Raw genomic sequence first — 22,610 nt, forward strand, 5'->3', positions numbered from 1 at the left:
TGCAATTTGACGGTATTGGCCTCCGGGAGCTACCCCACAGTCCACCATTGTGACCTCTCTAGACAGCAATCTGAACTCGGATGCACTGGCCAGGTAGACAGGGAAAGCACCACAAACTTTTGAATTTCATTTCCTGTTTGCCCAGCGTGGAGAGCTGATCAGCACAGGTATCCATGCAGTCCGAGAATCGAAAAAGAATTCAGCATGGACCGTATGGGAGGTACTAGATCTGATCACTGTATGGGGAGATGATTCTGTGCTAAAAGAACTACCTTCCAAAAGACGAAATGCCAAAACATTTGAAAAAATCTCCAAGGGCATGATGGAGAGAGGCCACAATAGGGACTCACTGCAGTGCCGCGTGAAAGTTAAGGCGCTCAGACAAGCATACCAGAAAGCCAAAGAAGCAAATGGATGCTCCGGGGCAGAGCCACAGACATGCTGCTTCTATGCTGAGCTGCATGCAATTCTGGAGGGGCCACCACCACTACCCCCCGCGACTGTGGATTCCGAGAAGAGGGTACTCTCAGCCATGACTGAGGATTTTGTGGACAGAGAAGATGAGGAGGAGGAGGAGGAGGACGAGCTTTCAGAGAGCACACAGCACACCATTCTCTCCAACAGCCAGGATCTTTTTCTCAGCCTGACTGAAATAGCCTACTGACCCTCCCAAGGTGGTATCCCAGACCATGAAGCCAGAGAAGAGACCTCTGGTGGGTGTACCTTTGTAAATATAAAACATGGCTTAAAAGCAAGCGTTTTTTAATGATTAATTTGCCCTGAGGACTTGGGATGCATTCGCGGCCAGTACAGCTACTGGAAAAGTCTGTTAATGTGTCTGGGGGTGGAGCAGAAATCCTCCAGGGACATCTCCATGAAGCTCTCCTGGAGGTACTCCAAAAGCCTTTGCAGAAGGTTTCTGGGGAGGGCAGCCTTATTCCGTCCTCTGTGGTAGGAGACTTTACTACACCATGCTAGTAGCAAGTAATCTGGTATCACTGAATGACAAAGCCTGGCAGCGTATGGTCCCGCTGTTTGCTGGCATTCAAGCACATCCGTTCTTTATCTCGCTGTGTTATCCTCAGGAGAGTGATATAGTTCATGATAACCTGGTTGAAATACGGGAATTTAATTAAGGGGACATTCAGAGGTGGCCGCTCCTACTGGGCTGTTTGCCTGTGGCTGAAAAGAAATCCTCCCCACTGTTAGCCAAGCCAGTTTTTAAACGATATTGACTTTATTTCCTTTGCAAGCAAGCTGTGATCGAAGGGGGGAGGGTGAGTGGCTTACAGGGAATGAGTCAATCAAGGGAGCGGGTTTTCATGAAGGAGAAACAAACAGAACTGTCACACTATAGCCTGCCCAGTCATGAAACTGGTTTTCAAAGCTTCTCTGATGCCCAGCGCTTCCTGGTGTGCTCTTCTAATCGCCCAGGTATCTGGCTGTGTGTAATCAGCGGCCAGGCGATTTGCCTCAACCTCCCACCCCGCCATAAATGTCTTCCCCTTACTCTCACAGATATTGTGGAGCACACAGCAAGCAGGAATAACAATGGGAATATTGGTTTGGCTGAGGTCTGAGCGAGTCAGTAACGTGTGCCAGCATCCCTTTAAACGTCCATATGCACATTCTACTACCATTCTGCACTTGCTCAGCCTATAGTTGAACAGCTCCTGATTACTGTCCAGGCTGCCTGTGTATGGCTTCATGACCCATGGTATTAAGGGGTAGGCTGGGTCCCCAAGGATAACTATAGATATGTCAACATCCCCAAAAGTTATTTTCTGGTCTGGGAAGTAAATCCCTTGCTGCAGCCGTTTAAACAGACTAGTGTTTCTGAAGACGCGAGTATCATGAACCCTTCCCGGCCATCCCACATTGATGTTGGTGAAATGTCCCTTGTGATCCACCAGTGCTTGCAGCACCACTGAAAAGTACCCCTTGTGGTTTATGTACTGGCCACCCTGGTGGCCCAGTGCCAAGATAGGGATATGGGTTCCATCTATCGCTCCACCACAGTTAGGGAATCCCACTGCAGCAAACCCATCTTCTATGACCTGCACATTTCCCAGAGTCACTACCTTTGGTAGCAGCAGCTCAGTGATTGCTTTGGCTACTTGCATCACAGCAGCCCCCACAATAGATCTGCCCACTCCAAATTGATTCCCAACTGACTAGTAGCTGTCTGGCATTGCAAGCTTCCACAGGGCTATCGCCACTCACTTGTGAACTGTGAGGGCTGCTCTCATCTTGGTATTCTGGCGCTTCAGGGCAGGGGAAAGCAAGTCACAAAATTCCATGAGAGTGCCCTTATGCATGCGAACACTAAAACATGAAGCTCCAGAACTTCACTAAAACTGACTACAACTAATTATGTACAGATGTAAGAAAAAGACCACCATTGAGAAAGCTTGCCAAAGCAAGGAGCAGTTCCAGCGACTGTTACAGGCAGTAAGGAGGAACTGAGGGCCGTGGAGTTTGTTGGGTGTTTTATACAAGCACTATAGTCGCAAGGCAGCAGAGGGCACTCGAGCTGCCCTGACCGGTACCACTGAGGGAAACATTTCTGGTGACTGTTATTGGGGTGCGCACACACTTGGAGTGGAATGCACAAGTACAATCACTCAAAAAATCAAGAACAGCTGCACAGATTATTACAAGTCTGGTGGGACAAACGCAAATAAAGAGTTAAATATTTATGACCGATAAGAGAAGGACATAACATTAGTCTACAAATATCTGAAGGGTGAAAATAGGGAGAGATAAGGAATTATTCTGGATAGAAAAGGGCAAAATTACTACAAGAAAATGAATGAAATTAAGACAAGGAAAAATAGCCTGAATTTCAGAAAAAACTTCCTAAGAATCAATGACAATTAAACCGTGGAACTGTCCTCTCAGGTAGAAGATGGAAACTCCATTACCTGGGGTATTTAAAATTAGACTGGACAATTCAATAGTAAATGTACAGAAGACAAACCATTCTGCACTGGAAAGGGGGTGGACGAGGTGACCTAATAGCTCTACACACATACTTAACTTTACTCTTGTGAGTAGTCCCACTGACTTCATAGGACTAATGCATGAGTAAAATTAAACAGGCATGTGTTTGCAGTATCTGCCCCAAATATCTATAATTCTCCAACTAGTTTTAATCACAAATTACAAAATGGTTAGATTAAATTTATTTTTCCAAAAAAAGTCAAGAATTCTACTGTGGGACTTGATTAAAAGCAATATTTTCTCCAGTGTTGTGACATCACTGGCATTTTATTTTTGTAGCTTTTTTTAAAAAAAAAAAACTTAGGTAATTTACCCTTCACTAGTAGCTGATGGATCATGAAAAACAAAAGAATACAGTTAGAAACTATTTTAAAAATCACACAGCTGTTATTTCTGTTCTTTCCTGATTCTTTATTACTAGAGTAATTGTCTGGAAACAGAATCTTTATTATGTTTTCTGGTTCTTCTGCTTATTCTTCACCTGAAGTCATGATTTTGTCTTTTTGACATTATAATTATCACTGCAGAAATAATTGTGTGTCATGTCCCATTATTACTTAACAAAGGTTTCTTTATTCATGACTTTTCGTGAAAGGGTTGAAACTGGGGCGCAGGCTGTGCTGGGTAGGGTGTGGTGATGTAAAGACCGCCTCTAAACTCAAGGAATGACAGGCTCCTGCTCCTAGAGCGGTCCGCAGTGCCGGAATGCTTCTTTCAATGGAGCCTGCCATTCCTCTTTAAGGAATTCTGTGTGCGGGCGGATATGTGACCTTGTGGTGGAGGAGGACGGATACAGATTCCTCAGCTGCGTGACTCAGCGGTCCAGGACAAGGACCGCTGTATAAGATCTGTAACCGCCTCCCCGCTGCAAAGTCACATCTCCCCCGCCCACACAGATCCTGGAAACCACCTCCAAAAACCGACCAGGGTGCCTACTGACTGCACCGTGTGTGTGACCCGCTGCTGATCCTGCCCCCATGTCTGTACCCTGGGAAAGGTGACTGTCCTATGCAATTAACCACCCCCTTCCCCACGCCCCCCATTCAAACACAGTCTTCTTTGAAAAAACATAACGGAAACAGTAATTAACAGCAAAGCATTTTTATTAATTAAGTACACAGTTAGGGGATGGGACTGGGATTGGGACTACTGTGAGTGTGGAAGTGAAGGACTTCGGCAAAGGTAGGGTATGAGAGCTTTTGGGTACTTGAGCACTGTGCTGTGGTGCAGTGACAGTATTCACGTCCCCGGCCGCCCCTCCTCCTGATTACTTTCGTTGAGGGGGGTATGGGACTTTGTGGCAGGGGAGTGCGGTTGCAGATACACTGCAGGGTGTCTCTGTCCTCCTGCGGTCCTGCAGAACATCCACAAGGCGCCTGAGCGTGTCCGTTTGCTCCCTCACTAGTCCAAGCAGCGTTTCAGTCGCCTGCTTGTCTTCCTCACGCCACCTCTCCTCCCGTTCGCTGTGTGAGCGCTGGCACAGAGAGGCGGTCTCCTCCACTGGCTCTGCTGGTCCGCCTCTGCTAGGTAGCAGCCCATACGTCTCGAACATCTTGTCCCTTGACTTTTCTTTCGCCGCCTAATCTTTGCCAGCCTCTGCAGGGGATGCTGTGGCAGGTCTGGAGACAGTGGAAGCTGTGAGATGGGAAACAGGGAGTGAATTCCTTGCAAAGATACATTTTGGCGAACAATTAACTGAGTCTAGGCTGTCTCTGTGAATTCTGGGTTGAGACCCCTGTGCCTGCTGGAGCACAAATCATTTTCGCGGTGGATTCTGGGTAAATGTCGCCAGTCATTCCTTCCTCCGGGAAAGCAACGGCAGACAATCATTTCAAGCCGGTTTTCCCAGAATTGCCCTGGCATACGCCATAGCGTGGCAACCATGGACACTGTTTTGCCTTTTGTGTATGTCCCCGTATGTGTACTAGATGCCGCTGACAGAGGCGGGCCAGCAGCGCTACACAGCAGCATGAGTTTGCTTTTGCATGACAGCAGAGATGGTTACCAGCCATATTGTACCATCAACCATACCATAAATTGGTAATAAGATGGTAATAAGATGGGCATGGTTACCTGTCCTTTTGCACTGCACCATTTGCTGCTGTCATAAGTGCCCCTGGCCGAGCAGCCAGGGGCGCAAAAGCAAAAACTGGGAATGACTCCCTGAGTCAATCCCTCCTTTTTGGTATCTAAAAATAGAATCAGTCCTGCCTAGATTATGGGCAAGTGTACTAGAGAACCACTGTATCATAGAACCAGAGAGCACAGCTGCTCTGTGTCCGATCCTGCATAACTTATGAGCTGTATGCTATTCACAGGGGGTGCTCCTGCAACAACAACACCTGTTCATTCCGTTCTTACCCCGGCCTTCCTGGGCTACCATAGCATTGTCCCCCCACTTCTGTGATGAAGTAATAAATAATGCAGGAATAAGACACAGTGACTTGTTTGTGAGAAATGACTGGAAGGAAGCCTCCAGCTGCAATGATAGTCCAGGCAGGACATTAAGGAGTGTGGATGAAGGAGCCCATCATCCCTCTGCTAGTCCAGGGGCAATTGAATCTTTTATTTACAATGAAGGGTGGGGGCTGATGGAGCTCAGCCCCCTGTTGCAATGATGAGGACGGTTACCAGCCATATTGTACCATCAGCCATCAAAAATTAGGAACAGGCACCCTTGATTGACCTTACTGATACTAGTCGGCATGGTTACCAGCCCTTTTGCACTGCCCCATGTGCCAAGAGGCTGATGATGAGGACGGATTTCCATCATTTTGTACCATCAGCCATCCATAGCGTGGGGGGAGCAAGGATGTTGGTGTTGAGTGCTGCACCATCGCGTCTATCTGCAGCATTCAGTAAAGATAGGGTGACATGTAAAAGACTCAACAGAGGATTGTTTTCACTTCTGGTGGTGGGTGTGGTGTGTGCACAAATTGCCGAACTATGCCCTGACCCACCGCAGACACTGTGTTTGACCCTAGAAGCATTTGGAGCTCATCCAAGAATGCAAATACTTTTCGGAGACAGCAGGAACTGTGGGATACCTTGCGTCCTCATTCCCCCCTCCCTCCATGAGCGTCCATTATATTCTTTGGCTTTCCGTTACGCTCGTCACGCAGCTGCGTGCTGAGTCTGTGCTATGCCGTGTGTCCGTAGGTTTTTTAAAAATACTTTGGACCAGGCGTAACATTACAGTAATTACCCTAATTAGATGCAGGAGTCTCCGAGCGAGATCACCCTGAGGAGGGTCACTGAAGGAGATAGAGAGCGCACGCTGCGTGAAAGCTCGCACGAACCAGGGCCCGATGCAGCCGTGCTCGGGGAGGCAGTGCTCCCTGAGTACCTCATGAAAGCCTGGCGCAGAAAACTGTGCTACCACGGAGCACCCAATAAGGCAGCTCTCCCCAGGAACCTCCTGCGGAGACTTTTCGATTACCTCCAGGAGAGCTTCGTGGAGATCTCCCAGGAGGATTTCTGTTCTATCCCCATATATATAGAGACCTCCTTTTCACATACTTCAGATTCCTGTTATATTAAGAATAAAAGTTTACATGTTTAAAGCACTTACTGACTGCCCCTTCCCCTGATTCAGGGTCTGGGTTAACGGCCAGGGAGGGTTGGTAGGGGATCTCTGTGACGGTGATGAAGAGATCCTGGCTGTCAGGGAAACCAGCGTTGTAAGCGCTGTCGCCTGCCTCGTCCTCCACAAACCCTTCCTCATCTTCCCCGTCCGTGAACATCGCCGAGGAACTGTCCGTCGACACTGTCCCATCGTCAGAGTCCACGGTCACTGGTGGGGCAGTGGTTGCAGGCTCCGTAGCGTCCGTTTGCCACTTTGATTTTTTGGTAGCCTTGTCTGGGGTCCTTGATTTTCACGCGGCGCTGCGTTGCATCCCGGCTGTATCCTCTGTCTCTCATGGCTTTGGAGACCTTCTCATAGGTCTTCGCATTCCCTGCTTTGGAGCGCAGCTCCGAAAGCACAGACTCCTCGCCCCACACACCGATCAGATCCAAGAGTTCCCAGTCAGTCCATGCTGGGTCCCTCTTTCTATTCAGAGATTACATGAACTCCTCTGCTGGAGAGCTCTGCAGCGTTGCAGGTGCTGCGGAGCTCGCCCTGATGTCCAGCCAGGACGTCAGATTCAAAGTGCCCAGACAGGAAAATGAATTCAAATTTTCCCGGGTCATTTCCTGTGTGGCTGGTCAGAGAATCAAAGCTCGGACTGCTGTCCAGAGCGCCAACAGAGTGGTGCACTGTGGGATAGCTCCCGGAGCTACTAAGTTCGATTAGCATCCACACCTAGCCTAATTCGAGCTAGCCATGTCGAATTTAGCGTTACTCCACCTGCCGGGGTGGAGTACCAAATTCGAACTAAAGAGCCCTCTAGTTCGAATTAAATGGCTTCCTGGTGTGGACGGTTGAGCGGTTAGTTCGAATTAACGCTGCTAAATTCGAATTAAAGTCCTAGTGTAGACCAGGCCTAAGAATCAATGACAATTAAACCGTGGAACTGTCCTCTCAGGTAGAAGATGGAAACTCCATTACCTGGGGTATTTAAAATTAGACTGGACAATTCAATAGTAAATGTACAGAAGACAAACCATTCTGCACTGGAAAGGGGGTGGACGAGGTGACCTAATAGCTCTACACACATACTTAACTTTACTCTTGTGAGTAGTCCCACTGACTTCATAGGACTAATGCATGAGTAAAATTAAACAGGCATGTGTTTGCAGTATCTGCCCCAAATATCTATAATTCTCCAAATAGTTTTAATCACAAATTACAAAATGGTTAGATTAAATTTATTTTTCCAAAAAAAGTCAAGAATTCTACTGTGGGACTTGATTAAAAGCAATGTTTTCTTCAGTGTTGTGACATCACTGGCATTTTATTTTTGTAGCTTTTTAAAAAAAAAAAACTTAGGTAATTTACCCTTCACTAGTAGCTGATGGATCATGAAAAACAAAAGAATACAGTTAGAAACTATTTTAAAAATCACACAGCTGTTATTTTCTGTTCTTTCCTGATTCTTTATTACTAGAGTAATTGTCTGGAAACAGAATCTTTATTATGTTTTCTGGTTCTTCTGCTTATTCTTCACCTGAAGTCATGATTTTGTCTTTTTGACATTATAATTATCACTGCAGAAATAATTGTGTGTCATGTCACAAATAGAGGATTGGGATTTAAAAGTGAGGCATGTGGAGTTCCTGTTTCATGCAAATGTCCTAAGCAATAAAACCAAAGGGAAAGAGAATTACTGGAAATAAGCAGAACTGTCTGTAAACGTTAACATTTTCAGGAGATGAAACTGGGTCTTTATCCTGAATAATGGATCTAAGTCTATTTATATCATACTGTTTATTATGCACAAATTCAAATAGTATATTTGTAAAAAGATAAAGGCAATTAAAGCCGTTGGTGCTGGGAGTCAAGGTTTTCTGTTGCCAGCTATAGACACAAAAATTAAGTAGCATTTACCACCAGCAGCTCTAAACCACTGGTGCTAAGTGGTAAGAAAGGAACACCCCCCACTGAAATCAATCAATAGAGGGCTACTGCTTTCAATTCCTTAGGAAGCTGTCTGACTATTCCTTGCTTATTAGAAGGAATGATCAAAATGACTGCACACTTTTCACACATGCAAGCTAGACTGAAATTCAACTTTTGGGGACTGGAAAAGTGACATATGTGGTATAATCAGAGTAATGTAACCTCCTTTGCAGATAGATCTTGGTTAGATTTGGCTTAAGCATTCAGTTACAAGTAAACTGAACATCTTAGTTGGGTTCTAGTAATTTATTCATGTCATAAAACCACCTATCTTTAAACAACATGCAGTTTTTGCTTAAGGGAGACTTGGACAAGATACAGAGCCAGTCTCTTATTCCTGGCCCCAAACCTAGCTTAATTCTTTATAAGTCCTAAAATATAGTACATTTATCTCCAACTTAAAATTCATATCACCATTATTTCCAACTAGAGTAATGTATATTACATATATAGAGTCAAAACTGAACTAGGAACTTTATAGACACTGAAATTCTTTGCTCTAAAGAGCTTACAAATGTTTTAATAAATGTAAATATTGTATGTTTTTTCACCTTGTGACTGCTGATGTGGAAAGCAGTAGCCCTCAAAATGTTATAGCTTTGAAAGTTCCCACTAACTGACACACTGGAAGCATGTCTCCAGAGTGAGAATCACATAACTTGTATTACTGGAAAATGGTCGTTCTATTTATTTTCATGACTTAACAGTCACACTTTTTCATTCTCTTTCATAATCAGTTTATAAATATAGGAAATGCTTATTACATATTGCAAAGTTCACTGTATTTTGATTTTGCTTTACTATACTTCAATTATAGTTATCCAAATGCATCTATAAACTGAAGCTCTCAAGTCAGAATTACACCACTGTGCATTTTGCAGAACCATTTTGCCTTTTTAAAATAATAAAAAGACCAAAAATGGTCATAAGATATTGCCAAGCATAATGTTTTTATTTGGAAGCATGACCTTTGTTGTAAGGAGCACTGACCTTCTTAGCTGCCTCCAAGATGGACTTTTGGCATTAGTATATTGAAACAGTCCTAGCTCCTTGCTCTCATTCTGGGCCAAGGTGAAACCCAATATCAGTAATCTTCTTTTAAGAAGTGTACAGTATCTTTAGATGATGTCTGCTTGCTAACTTACTTCACATCAAAAATGAGACCGTACCGTGTTCTTATTGAATTCAGTCTACATATATTCACAATTCTATCCTCTAATTTATAAGTGCTTTGCCACAAACCCAAGTTGAGCTTTGAAGAACAGTGATGATCATGAGCTCAGATTGAGCAGAATCCTGAGTATTTGAGAAATCCTAGATCATTTTTCATTGAGGTATAAAAATATACTTGCCAAATAATATCATGTATTTATATAATTTCTTTCACTAAAATAACCAACCTGAGAAGGTATCTAGTATTATTTTAAATAGTCGCACTTGGTTTTTCACTTTCAAATTCCAAATCCTCTTTTTTGTCCATATAGCTTACTTTTTAAGTTAGGAAATGAAGTCGCATCAGTAACGCTAAAAGTCTCATTTATTGTTAATATTTAAAAAAATTTTGGATTTGTTCTACATACTGAGAACACTGTGGACCGAAAAGAGGATAAACAAGTGACACTGAAGCAACGGAAAATTAAATAGCTGCTGCTGGGAAATAAGAGGAGAAGCTGAAATATTTCAAATACCTGGAAAGGCGAGACTGAGATCACATGGAGAAAATTCTGCAATGAACATTGCCAGGAGTCAAGGCAAAGGAATGGTATAGGAAACTCAACCATCAGCAAATGGGTCAGTGACTCAGTGAAGATAAACATTGTGTAATAGTGAGCTTTGGTGAACTGGGGTATAGAAAGGCCATAGAACAGTATGTTTTTGTAAAGGAGGTTGCAAATTAATGAGAAACACAAACTTACTGAACATTATATAGCACATTAAAAAGAAATCATCTAACTTTTTATAAGAAAATTCGATTCGATGCCACCATTAACATGATCTTTTTATTCTCATATATATAACTGAGCCTCAAATGTCAAACACAAATTTCTCAAAATGCCAAGATATAGCTCAGACTATCCTCAAATATCTGCTAGAATATCTGCTAAATGTAAAGTGTTTTCTGTTCAGTAACTGGTTTATAAAAACCCAATTGGATCTGCAGCCATCTGCATGGAGGATCACAATGCTGCTGATCTATCAGATGCTGAGATTAAATTGAAATATGTTTTAAAAGCTATTTAAAGAAGGATGTTAAGGTTTGTGTAACTTCAAGGAAAACCTAACTTTGTACCAGGTGGCATGTAGCCCTTAAAATACATCTCTGCCCAGACATAACGTGACCCGATACAACACGAATTCGGATACAACGCGGTCAAGCAGTGCTCTGGGCGGGTGGGGCAGTGCACTCCGGTGGATCAAAAAAATTCGATATAACGTGGTTTCACCTGTAACACAGTAAGATTTTTTTGGCTCAAGGACAGTGTTATATCAAGGTAGAAGTGTATGTTGAGAGCTGAGTGCAGATCAACCACAAACTTGGACCTCAATCCAAAGCTCACTGAAGTCAATCCTACCATTAACTTCAGTGGGCTTTAGACTGGGCCCTGGGTTACTATGCTAAAGGTTAGCTAGAATGAGTTTAATCACAGAGGAGTTCTGCAATGCCGTTATACTTAAGAGTGTTGTTGATTTTCCATTATATGCCGCCTTTTTGAAGCATTCACCACTATGTTATTTTACTTTTAGATGAATCAACAGTAATATTTCTTAATTCACGGCAAAGCAAGACATTTTGCCTCTCTTTTTTAAATAAGTATTTGGAATCTGTTATTTTCAAGAATTACTACTGAATAAATGGGGATTTGAGTGGGAAGTTCTGTTGGAGAAGGGCTTAGAAGGCAAGCTGCTATTCCTTAGGGGCAGTGAGTGAGTTTGTGTGTTTTGTTTTGTTTTCAGTTTGCACAGGCTGGTAGGGGGCAGTGTGCTGTGAGAGATGCAGAGTCCTGATTCGGCGATGAGATTTGCCTGATTAGGGCACCTATAAAGACAGCCAAGCAGCCAGCTAGGAGCACAAAAGCAGCAAACGGAGCTGAAAACAGGAGAGTTTGAGTGGGAGTTTTTAAGGAGAGTTTTGGGGAGAGATTGTGTGGTGTTCTGGTTTTGTTTTGGTGCTTGTTTGTGTTTTGTATTTTTCCTAGGACAGATACAGAGGAGGCAGTGGTAATGACCCAAAGAATGGAAGAGACAGTGAAGATGATCAGATGTGAAAGCTGTGGATTATCCTGGATTGGGTATCTGAAAAGAGCTTTGTATGTATGAAGTGCCACCTGATAGAGCTGATGGAAGAACATCTGAGGTGTGGAGATGCAGATGAAAACTATGATTGAGTTTCAAAGAGAATTCAAGCAGATGATAGAGGGAAGGTGAGAGGACGCTGAAGAGAAGAGTCAAGACTTGCAGAGGCAAGCTGGACTGAAGAACTCTGAGGGGAGACTGCTGGGTGAGGAAAGTGGCCAGTGGAAGCACCTGACTATGAGAACCAAGCAGAGGAAAAGACTGGGGAGTGAAGAACTAGAGCTCAGGAACAGGTTTGCTGAGCTGGAGAATGAAGAAAGGGCACAGCAGGTAGTAAGTGAAGTGGGGAGGGCAAGAAAGGAGGGAAGAGTGGCTACACCTATAAGAAGAGGGGAAGAGTCAATGGAGATACCCAGAGTTTGGAACCCCATCAGGACAGTATGACTTGCAGAAGATTGCAAGGGAGAACAAAAGACAAGAGGACTTGCAGTCAGAAAGAACAGGAGGTAGGCCAGAGAATCACACCAACACCAGGTCTATGTGACTGGTGACTCTCAATTACGAAGAACAGACAGGTTTATCACCAGAGCTGATCCGTAGAACAAAAGGGTGTGCTGTCTGCCAGGGGACTTAAGATACAGGATCAGGACCTGAGGCTGAAGAGGATCCTAATGGGAGCAGAAAAGAATCCACTGATTGTCTTTCATGTGGGAACAAATGATACAGCTAGATTCTTGCTAGAATGCATCAAAGGAGACTATGCTAGGCTGCGGAAGACTCTTAAAGAAATGGAGGCTCAGGTAGAATCTCTATGAAGATCACTTGAGCCTCCATTTCTTTAAGTGTCTTCCCAGCCTGACATAGGAACTAGAACTACCAGTGCAGGAAGTGAAACCAGATATTATAGAGATAACAGAAACATGGTGGAAAAACATTCATGACTGTAGTACAGGTATTGAAGGGAATGTGCTGTTCAGTGAAGACAGAAATAAAGGTAAAGGTGGTGGAGTACCACTGCATATGAATGATGAAGTAGACTGTAAAGAAATTAGAAGTGATGGAATGGATAAGACAGACTCTGTTTGGGTCAAATCACTTTGGGGTAGAAAGCTACCAGAGGTTCCCCTGGGATAGTGCTTGGTATACTACAGATAGCGTGACCAGATGTCCTGATTTTATAGGGACAGTCCCAATTTGTAGGTCTTTTTCTTATATAGGCTCCTATTACCCTAAGCCCCCTGTTCTGATTTTTCACACTTGCTGTCTGGTCACCCTAACTACAGACCCCCTAGAATCAAATATGGATATGGAGAGAGAGAGAGAGAGAGAGAGCGCGTGTGCATGCGCGCGCGAGAGAGAGCTCTTTAATTTTTTTAATGAAATAAATACTACTGGGAAATATGTGATTATGGAAGGCTTTAATTTCCCAGATACAGATTTGAAGACAAATGCTACTATTAATGATAGGGCTCAAATTTTCTGGATGAGATAGCGGACAGATTTTTTTCACCAAATAGCTGCTGAACCAACAAGAGATGATGCCATCTTATATTTGCTTTTGGTGAATAGTGAGGACCTCATTGAATAACTGGTTGTAGAGGACAATCATGATCTAATTAAGTTTAAACTAGGGCTGTCAAGCAATTAAAAAAATTAATCGTGATTAATTGCACTGTTAAACGATAATAGAATACCATTTATTTGAATATTTGTGGATGTTTTCTACAATTTTCAAATATACTGATTTCAATTAAAACATAAACTACAAAGTGTAGTGCTCCCTTTATATTTATTTTTGATTACAATTATTTGCACTGTAAAAAACAGAAGAAACAGTATTTTTCAATTCACCTAATACAAGTACTACTGTAGTGCAATCTCTTTATCAGTAAAGTAGAATTTACAAATGTAGACTTATGTACAAAAAATGGCATTCAAAAATAAAACAATGTAAAATTTTAGAGCCTGCAAGTCTTGTTCAGCCAATCACTCAGACAAACAAGTTTGTTTACATTTGAAGGAGATAATGCTGCCTGCTTCTTGTTCACAGTGTCTCCTGAAAGTGAGAACAGGTGTCGTAGCCAGCGTTGCAAAATATTTACGCACTAGATGCGCTAAAGATTGATATATCCTTTCATGCTTCAACCACCATTCTAGGGGCATGCGTTCATGCTGATGACGGGTTCTGCTTGATAATAATCCAAAAGCAGTGCGGACTGACGCATGTTAATTTTTATGATTTGAGTTAGATGATACCAGCAGAAGGCTGATTTTCTTTTTTGGTGGTTCAGGTTCTGTAGTTTCCACATTGGAGTGTTGTTGTTTTAAGACTTCTGAAAGCATGTGCCACACCTCGTCCCTCTGAGATTTTGAAAGGCACTTCAGAGTCTTAAAGCTTGCTCTAGCTATCTTTAGAAATCTCACATTGGTGCCTTCTTTGCATTTTGTGAAATCTGCAGTGAAAGTGTTCTTAAGATGAACTACTTGTGCTGGGTCATCATCCGAGACTGCTATAACATGAAATATATGGCAGAATGCAGGTAAAACAGAGCAGAGGACATACAATTTTCCCCCAAGGAGTTCAGTCACAAATTTCATTAACGCATTATTTTTTTAACAAGCATCATCAACATGGAAGCATGACCTCTGGAATGGTGGCCAAAGCATGAAGGAGCATATGAGTGTTTAGCATATCTGGCACATAAATACCTTGCAATGCGGGCTACAAAAGTGCCATGTTCTCACTTTCTGGTGACATTGTAAATAAGAAGAGGGCAGCATTATCGCCTGCAAATGTAAATAAACTTGTTTGTCTTAGCGATTGGCTGAACAAGAACTAGGACTGAATGGACTTGTAGTTTTACATTGTTTTGTTTTTGAGTGCAGTTATGTAACAAAAATAATCTACATTTGTAAGTTGCAATTTCATGACAAAGAGATTGCACTACTGTACTTGTATGAGGTGAACTGCAAAATACTATTTCTTTTGTTTATTAATAATGTTTTTAATATTAATAATTGGAGATATACCTATCTCCTAGAACTGGAAGGGACCTTGAAAGGTCATTGAGTCCAGCCCCCTACCTTCACTAGCAGGACTGAGTATGGATTTTTGCCCCAGATCCCTAAGTGGCCCCCTCAAGGATTGAACTCACAACCCTGGGTTTAGCAGGCCAATGCTCAAACCACTGAGCTATCCCTCCCCCCCAGGGCAAATATTTTTACAGTGCAAATATTTGTAATAAAAAATAATATACACTGATTTCAATTACAACACAGAATAGCCAGTCTCTGATTACTAGCAGCAAATATCTCCAATAGCCGGTTATGGGACACTAGATGGGGAGGGCTCAGAGTTACTACAGAGAATTCTTTCCCAGGTATCTGTGTGGTGGGTCTTTGCTACATGCTCAGGGTCTAACTGATCACCATATTTGAGTACGTCTATACTACCTGGCGGATAGTGTTCGATGTATCTGTGATTGACACCTGTACTCCACCTCGGCAGAAGGAGTAAGCGGAGTCGACTGGGGAACTGCAGCGGTTGACTCGACGCTGTGAGGACGGCTAGGTAAGTCAAACAAAGATACACAACTTTAGCTGAAGTTGTGTATCTTAGTTCAACCCCCCTACTAGTGTAGCCAAGACCTTTAGGGTTGGGAAGGAATCCCTCCCCTCCCCCCCATGTCAGACTGGCAGAGATCCTGTTTTTTTGTTGGTTTTGTTTTTTTGGCCTTCCTCTGCAGCGTAGGGCATAGATCACTTCCAGGTTTAAACTACTGTAAATGGCAAATACTCTGCTACTTGAAGTCTTTAAATCACAATTTGAGAACTTCAGAAACTCAGCCAGAGGTTATGGGTCTATTACAGGATAGGGTGGTCGGAGGTCAGACTAGATGATCATGATGGTCCCTTCTGATCTTAAAGTCTATGGATCTATGAGTCTATAAATAGTGTAATTAAATGTTCATATAAATTGCATTTCATACTACATGCCTTGGTATGGTAGCGCAGTGTGTTCAAAATATTTAAAATAGCACATACAAAAAATAGGTACATTTTATTTATGGTATTTTTAAAGTTCTTGTCAATGTAGTATCAGAGCACCAATCACACTGATATAGTGCAATTCCTCATTAAATCTATATTCTAAGTCAAACTTAGTTGGGGGGAGGAACGGGGGACCAAAAAATTAATTAGTTTTCATTTTTACTGTATCTAGATCATGGTGGACAAACTGATTCTTTTATCTTCATTTTCTGAGGAAGGCTAATATCATATATTTATAAGCACTAACTATGAAGTGACCTCCAAAAGGTGACACTTCTTGCTGTCAGACTTAGTGCAGAATATCTGCTACAGTGACAGAGGTACTCCACATGGCTTGTGTATAGATTTACAGCTTTTAATATGGAAAGAATTGAGGTTTTTTCCCCCCTTTTCTGGACATTAAGGCAGTACTGTCTGATGAAATAGCTATTTTACTAGTAAATAGCATGTTAAATCTTTGCAGGACATCACCAGATGACACCACAAAGACAATCGCTCACATATAAACAGGAACATTTTCAAAATGGGATTCATATTTTTCATGAAGATTCAAAGACCACAACAGACATGACAAACAGTTTGTTATATCCCATGTCAGCAGTTTGATGACGCTAAATCAAAGACTGAAGATTCTGACCCATTACAGCAATATTTTAACATTTCTGTCCTACTCATAACTTTGGAAGGGGAAGTGGCTATTTTCACAGATAAAGCTTTCTGGGAAGAGTGAAATTCATTTTTATTCTTAAACAGGAAGGTGTGTACAATAAAGTCCAACATCAGCCAGGATGACCCATGATCTGGATTGAGAAGAACATTTTGATTAGTTTCTTTGTTCTTGGACGTTTTTTTTCCCGTCTCTTTCAGCTCACATGTTGCTTTAGCTGACTGAATGGCTAATGCTCAGATGATACAATGTGCATTTACAGGGAGTAAACACCAGATTACATTAGTTTATTCACACAAATGCAATTGTTTAAAATTATCTTTCTGTAAAACACTACAAAACAAGTTTTCTCCACTACTCAAATATTTACAATAGATGATAGAAAGTATCAGCAAGAGTCAACTAATTACACACAGTCAGCATACAAATAAGTTAATGCATACAAACTTGGAAGACGAGATGTATTGTTCATTACACCTCACGTAAGAGCTGTGTGTTTTGATGGTTTCTTTCTGAAGTGAAACAAGATTCTCTTCCTCTAAGAAAAAATTGAAATCTTTCCAAAATACTGTATATGGTGGGTTTAAAAGAGTACATAAAGCTTACCCCTGGATAGCTATCCTAAAACTCAAACTATTTAGATCAGCATTCAGCTTGCTATCTCTGGAGGGCTAAATCTATGTGAAAAGTTTTTGGCAACACAAAATCCTGTAGTTATAGCATTAACAACAATTTTAATCTCTCAAAAATCACTGCAAGTCTTCGATACAGATTGTGCAAGTTGCTTCATTTCCTAAACTTTAGCAACTCTCTAGAAGTATCTGTTCTCATTAACAGGTCATCTAAAATGAAATTTAAAATTCAGTGTTGTAAATCTGGCCATGTGGTGATGTTTCATACCATTAATATGTAATAAATAAGGGGCACAATCTTGCTTCAATTCAAGTCAATGCGAGTTTCGACAGTGGTTTAAACGGGAGAAGACCCAAGATGATCAGCCACACTCATGGAAGATAATGATTAACGTTAGGTGCTGAACGTCTTCAATTAAAACTATGTCCACTGTTTAAGCAGGATGCTTTTGAAAAATTCAAATTTCACTAAAGTTTAAAGTCACAGTAAGGTATTTTCAAAACACACATGCTAGATGCGTAAAGAGACAATCTCATCTAAGAGAAAAAAAAATCTCACTGCTATTTAAAATATTTTACCCACTAAGATTATAACAAAGATAAGGGAGAAAAATCTAACCCACTCTGTAGGGTATAAATAACTACTCAGGTGCAGGACAGTGGAGACTCAGGGCTAAAATATAAATGTCTTTTCAGTTTCTATTGTCTATGATACTATTGGTCATTTACTACATAGCTAAAGCCCCGAACACAATAAATACTAATAATTAAGTACATTTTTAGTGTGTCTTGTTCCATCCTCTCATTAGCCAATGTATATCTCTTCTCTTCTTGTCAAAGCCAGTCACAAATCCTGTTCTATCCATCATCCTCTCCCTCCTGCTTCTCAACAATTCTTTTACCACCGACACATTGCTTTCCTCCTTAATATACAATATTTGGCCATATAACCCTTCCCTTTCTGCTGTTTTCCTTCCACATCCATGACATACTCTGATCCTCACTCGACCTTCCACTGCTTATTGGCCAGTCTCCAAAGCCTTCTCTATTCCCAGCTATCTCAGATTCAATTCCTACTAAGTACAGCAGGAAAAAGTTAACTTAGCTCCTGTTAAGCAGAAATAGCTTTGGAACAGAGTTATGCTGCCAAACATTGCCAGTGTTAATGCGGGTCAGAGATAGCTTTACTGTACTTTACACAAACTAGTGGTGTTTACATGAAGACAAGTTTGCTTTCTTCTCTAGAAAGAGAAATAAACAGTATGTATGTTAGCAGCAATGTATAGTTATTGTAGGACACAAACTTCTGAGGTTATTTTCCCTGTTCTAGTTGGAGACCTGGGCTCAGCTCCAACTCAGACTAAGAGCATTCTGTTTGGCACCTAGAAAAGGTTGAATGATATTTACAAATAAAAGTTATGCTTCAAAAAATTCACCAGTTATCTATTACAAGAAGAACATCAGGAGCATTATGGCTCATTTTAGGACATGTAATTATGTGTGACGAGTCTGTTGGTTAATCTGAAGTTTAAAAAACCAAGCTTGTGAACTTTTAATGTTCCCTTTTTAACGAGCTGTTAAATGAAAATGTTTTAAATTTCCCAATACCTGTAAGAGCAAAAATCTTTCCTTTTTTTAAATTTACATTTGAAATTTTTGTCTTCCTGATAAAGAATCACATTAGCATTTGTGTATACTTGAGTACATCTTGCATTTCAGAAAATGAATATAGCTATAAAAATGACATTTTAACTCTCATATTAGTGTACATGCATACAAACCAATTCTTTTGCTGATGTGAAAAATGAATGCACTTTATCCACATTGAAAACACTGCCTAGTATATTTTGTTTTATGTCTGTGTTATTAGGATTGACTGCATGCACTAATACACAATAACTAAAGAGCACTATTCAAACATTCTATACTTGTGGCATTTTTTTTTAATATTTAAAGTTAATAGACCTGTCTTTGGGGATGAAAACACCACAAGCTGAAGAATAAGACTGGGATAAATGGAGACAGTCCGATATGTTTGTTTGCTGAACTGATCAATTCACTTGTCATTTTTATCTAAATTAACATGCGTAGGCACTTGAGTGTGAGGTGAAGAGCTTAGGAGTTCAAGCTGTATCTGGAGCTCAAATACCACCCTTTGTAGGTATCCTGATGTTGCCTGTAGCCATCAACCGGCGCTGGTAAAGATGGAGTAACAGTATCATTTGGGAAAAAGAGGATGAAATCACTTCCAGAACCAATGGATCCGGTTCATCTTCATCTTCTGTATACTCAACGAGGCTGGTTGGTCTTGGCAAGGACATGGTAAGTAAGGTTCATGTTCTGATTCTGGGTGCCTAGCATAAGAATCCTAAGGGATCCAATACAGCCTGTATAACAAGGACCTCTTGACAGGGTACCACCTGTCTCTTGGAAAGTTACATCTTGTCAGAGGATGGAACTTTGATCTCTTAGAGCTTCTGTCTGGGCCTCTCTTTCTATGAGAGGGTAGAGGCTTTTCTGGAGAGACTGACTCACTGGATGAAAAAAACTGGATCCTGAGCTACTGGCGGGTCCAGTAAGGTACTGAGGCTTGCGAGTGGGAGAGGAGAGCAGCTCCATGTCCTTGGAATAGCTTCCTCCTCCAGAGTAACTATGTTTCTGAATAAAGACAAATGAGAGGAAGGGAAAGGAGGATAGGGAAGAGTAAAAATATCATCTGTAGTTCTCAGATTGCCCCAAGGTACGAGGCAGGTCAGTTGGTAGAGCTGTTGGATCTGGTGCTTCCCTGGCCACAGTGGAAAACTGATCTGTCTGGAGCCATGACAATATTAGCCCAAAGTGTAATCTCTATGTCAAAGGGAGTGGCAGTGGATGTGTCTCTTTTGGTTTGCATGTCAGAACCGGTACCAGAGCTGACAGATCCATGTGCCTTTGTACCACTTTTTCCTGCTGAGAAGGTTTCTCCCAACTATGAAGAAGTCAGGGAGAATCTCTTTTCTTTGGGGCAGCTTTGGAAAAAGAGTTTGAGAGAGTGCCCTTTACACTCATGAGAAATCTTCTCCTTAGGCTTGGAAGTCTTAGTCTTGACTTCTGAGTTCATGTTCGGAGGGGCACTACCCTTTGACTGAGGCCAATATATCAGGGGACTCCCTGACCCAGATCTGATTGGGGTCTCATGTCCTCCTCCATCAGATATTTTATGTCTTAGCTCTCAACCCTCAAGTTCTGGGAGGGAAGGAGCGGCAAATACTGCACTTAGCTGAGATGTGAGCCCTGGGTAGACAATAAAGGCAGCACTGGTGTTTGTCACTCACTAAAAAGGAGAGGGGGCAGGAAATGCAATGCTTGAATCCCAGGACTCTAGGCATAAGCCTATTCTCCCAGGGAAAATAACGAACTATGCCAGTACTTAAGACTAAAAGAGTTTAAAAAAAAAACCTATTTACAATATATTTACAGATTGAAGCAGTCAAAGGAAGAAGCTGTGGGCACTGAATATTCTGACTCAGGCCACGAAGCAGCAGACGGAACTGGAAAGGTGCTGGTGTGCACTTTCCATTATACCCTCAGTTCAGAGCACAAGGAGAACAACTATGTATGTGCAGACCAATGGACACTGTTTGCTAAATATCTCTGAACTCAGGCACACAGTACGCACACATGCCCACATTTGGAATACACATAGGGACCATCACTCGAAGAAGAGGTTACTCACTTCGTGCAGTAACTGAGGTTCTTCGAGATGTGTGTCCCTGTGGATGCTCCACGTTAGCTGTTTGTGCACCCCTGCGATTGTAGTCGGAAACTTTTAGTAGCAGTGCCGGTTGGGTCACACATGCGTGGTCCAGGCCTTGGGCTGCTGCAGGCAGTTAACCGACACTGTGTGACCAACTCAGTTCCTCCTCTACTGCAGAGATTAATAAGGAAACTAAAGTAGAGGGGAGGAGGGAGGGTAGTGGAGCACCCACAGGGACACACATTTCGAAGAACCTCAATTACTGCACAAGGTGAGTAACCGTCTCCTCCTCCTCCTCTTCTTCAAGTGCTGTCCCTGTGGGTGCTCCACTTTAGGTGACTTCAGAGCAGTGCCCTCCGATGGAAGGAGGGGCTTCGGAGTTGAAGTTGTAACCTCCGATAGTAGAGAGCATCCAAAGAAGGTATCAGATCTTCCTGTTGCTCTAAGGCATACTGCTGTCTAAAAGTATGGCCTGAGGCCAGGCAGCAACTCTACAAATGTCCGTGATAGGTACATTGTGCAGGGAAGCCGTGGAGGCTGAAAAGGCTTAGTGGGATGTGAGCGAACCCCCATGAGCGATTGGCAGTCACACTGATGATAGAGTTTTGTGCAATTATGGATCTACGTGGCAAGTCTTTGTTTAGAGATGGTGCTCCTTTTGGAGCATTCAGTGATGGATAAAAACAGTCTGGGTGATTTATGGGATGGTTTAGTCCTATCTATATAAGAAGCCAATGCCCTCCAAACATCAAAATTATGGAGTGTGTAATGTGTTCTATCTGTGTGGAGTTTAGGGGTGTGGTCTGAGGGAGGCTTTATCCTCAAAGAAGACCATGTATGGGGGTTCCGCCATGAAAGCCCACAGTGCTCCCACACGTCTGACAGATATCACTGCCACAAGAAATGCTACTTTCGTAGAACAGTGTAGCAGTGATTATGTCATCCTGGGTTCACATGGGGAAGAGGTGATTCGAAGGACCAGGTTCAGGTCCCATGGTGTGGTAGGCTCACGTAGTTCAGGGTAGGCATTATTGAGTCCTCTGAGGAAACATTGGGACAGTAGATGGGTAAAGATGGGATGGCAATCCATCTTGGGGTGGAATGTTGTGATGGTAGGTAGATGGACCTTTATTGAGCTCATGGATAGGTCTCACCGTTTGAGTTCTAATAGGTAACGCAGTATAGAGGGTAATGTCCCTGGAATGGAAGTCATCTGTTTTAGTTGGCACCAGGCCTTAACTCGTCGCCCCTTCAGGGTGTATGGACGATAGTTCATTTCTGTTCAGCTGTGTAACTATATTTTGTACCTCCTCTGAACAGGTCAGCTCAGGTTCTGTGAACCATGGAGGAGCCATGCTTCTGTGGATGCAGGACGCGGCCTGAGTCCTGGGACACCAGATGAGACAGAAGTGGGAGTGCAATTCATGAATGCATGGTCATGCTGAGGGGGTAAGGATTCCATGGTTTGGCAAGACCATGATAGTAGAATGACTGTGGCCCATCCGGCCTGATCTTGTAGATCACTCGGTTCAAGAGAGGAATAGGAGGGAAGGCATAGAGAAGGGGAGCATTCCACTTGAGGAGGAATGCATTGCCTAACGACTGCACACCGAGACCTGCACCGGAATAAAAATGATGGTGTTTGGTATTTTGTGCAGTAAATAAAAA

General features: G+C 42.4%; 1 protein-coding gene across 12 annotated transcripts in view; it reads right to left on the minus strand.

Annotated features, from left to right (window-relative positions):
* Positions 1–22,610, minus strand: part of SCLT1 (sodium channel and clathrin linker 1) — a 104,870-nt gene that overhangs the window by 19,274 nt on the left and 62,986 nt on the right. The window contains exons 22-23 of one of the 12 annotated variants that reach the window (XR_005599014.1): positions 8,175–8,238; positions 3,426–3,547 (exon numbers count right to left, since the gene is read on the minus strand). The exons of 9 other annotated variants lie outside the window; for them this stretch is intronic. Coding sequence is in view for 2 of the 3 variants with exons in the window: in XM_039539962.1 (XP_039395896.1) it covers positions 19,738–19,864 (127 nt within the window). In the remaining variant the exon portion in view is untranslated. Of the gene's footprint in view, positions 1–3,425; positions 3,548–8,077; positions 8,239–16,713; positions 19,865–22,610 lie in introns of those variants that run through there. 2 more of the 12 variants (XM_039539964.1, XM_039539962.1) reach the window with 2 other exon arrangements.

Source organism: Mauremys reevesii, linkage group 5, assembly GCF_016161935.1.
Source record: "Mauremys reevesii isolate NIE-2019 linkage group 5, ASM1616193v1, whole genome shotgun sequence".
In the NCBI taxonomy this organism is placed as follows: domain Eukaryota; kingdom Metazoa; phylum Chordata; order Testudines; family Geoemydidae; genus Mauremys; species Mauremys reevesii.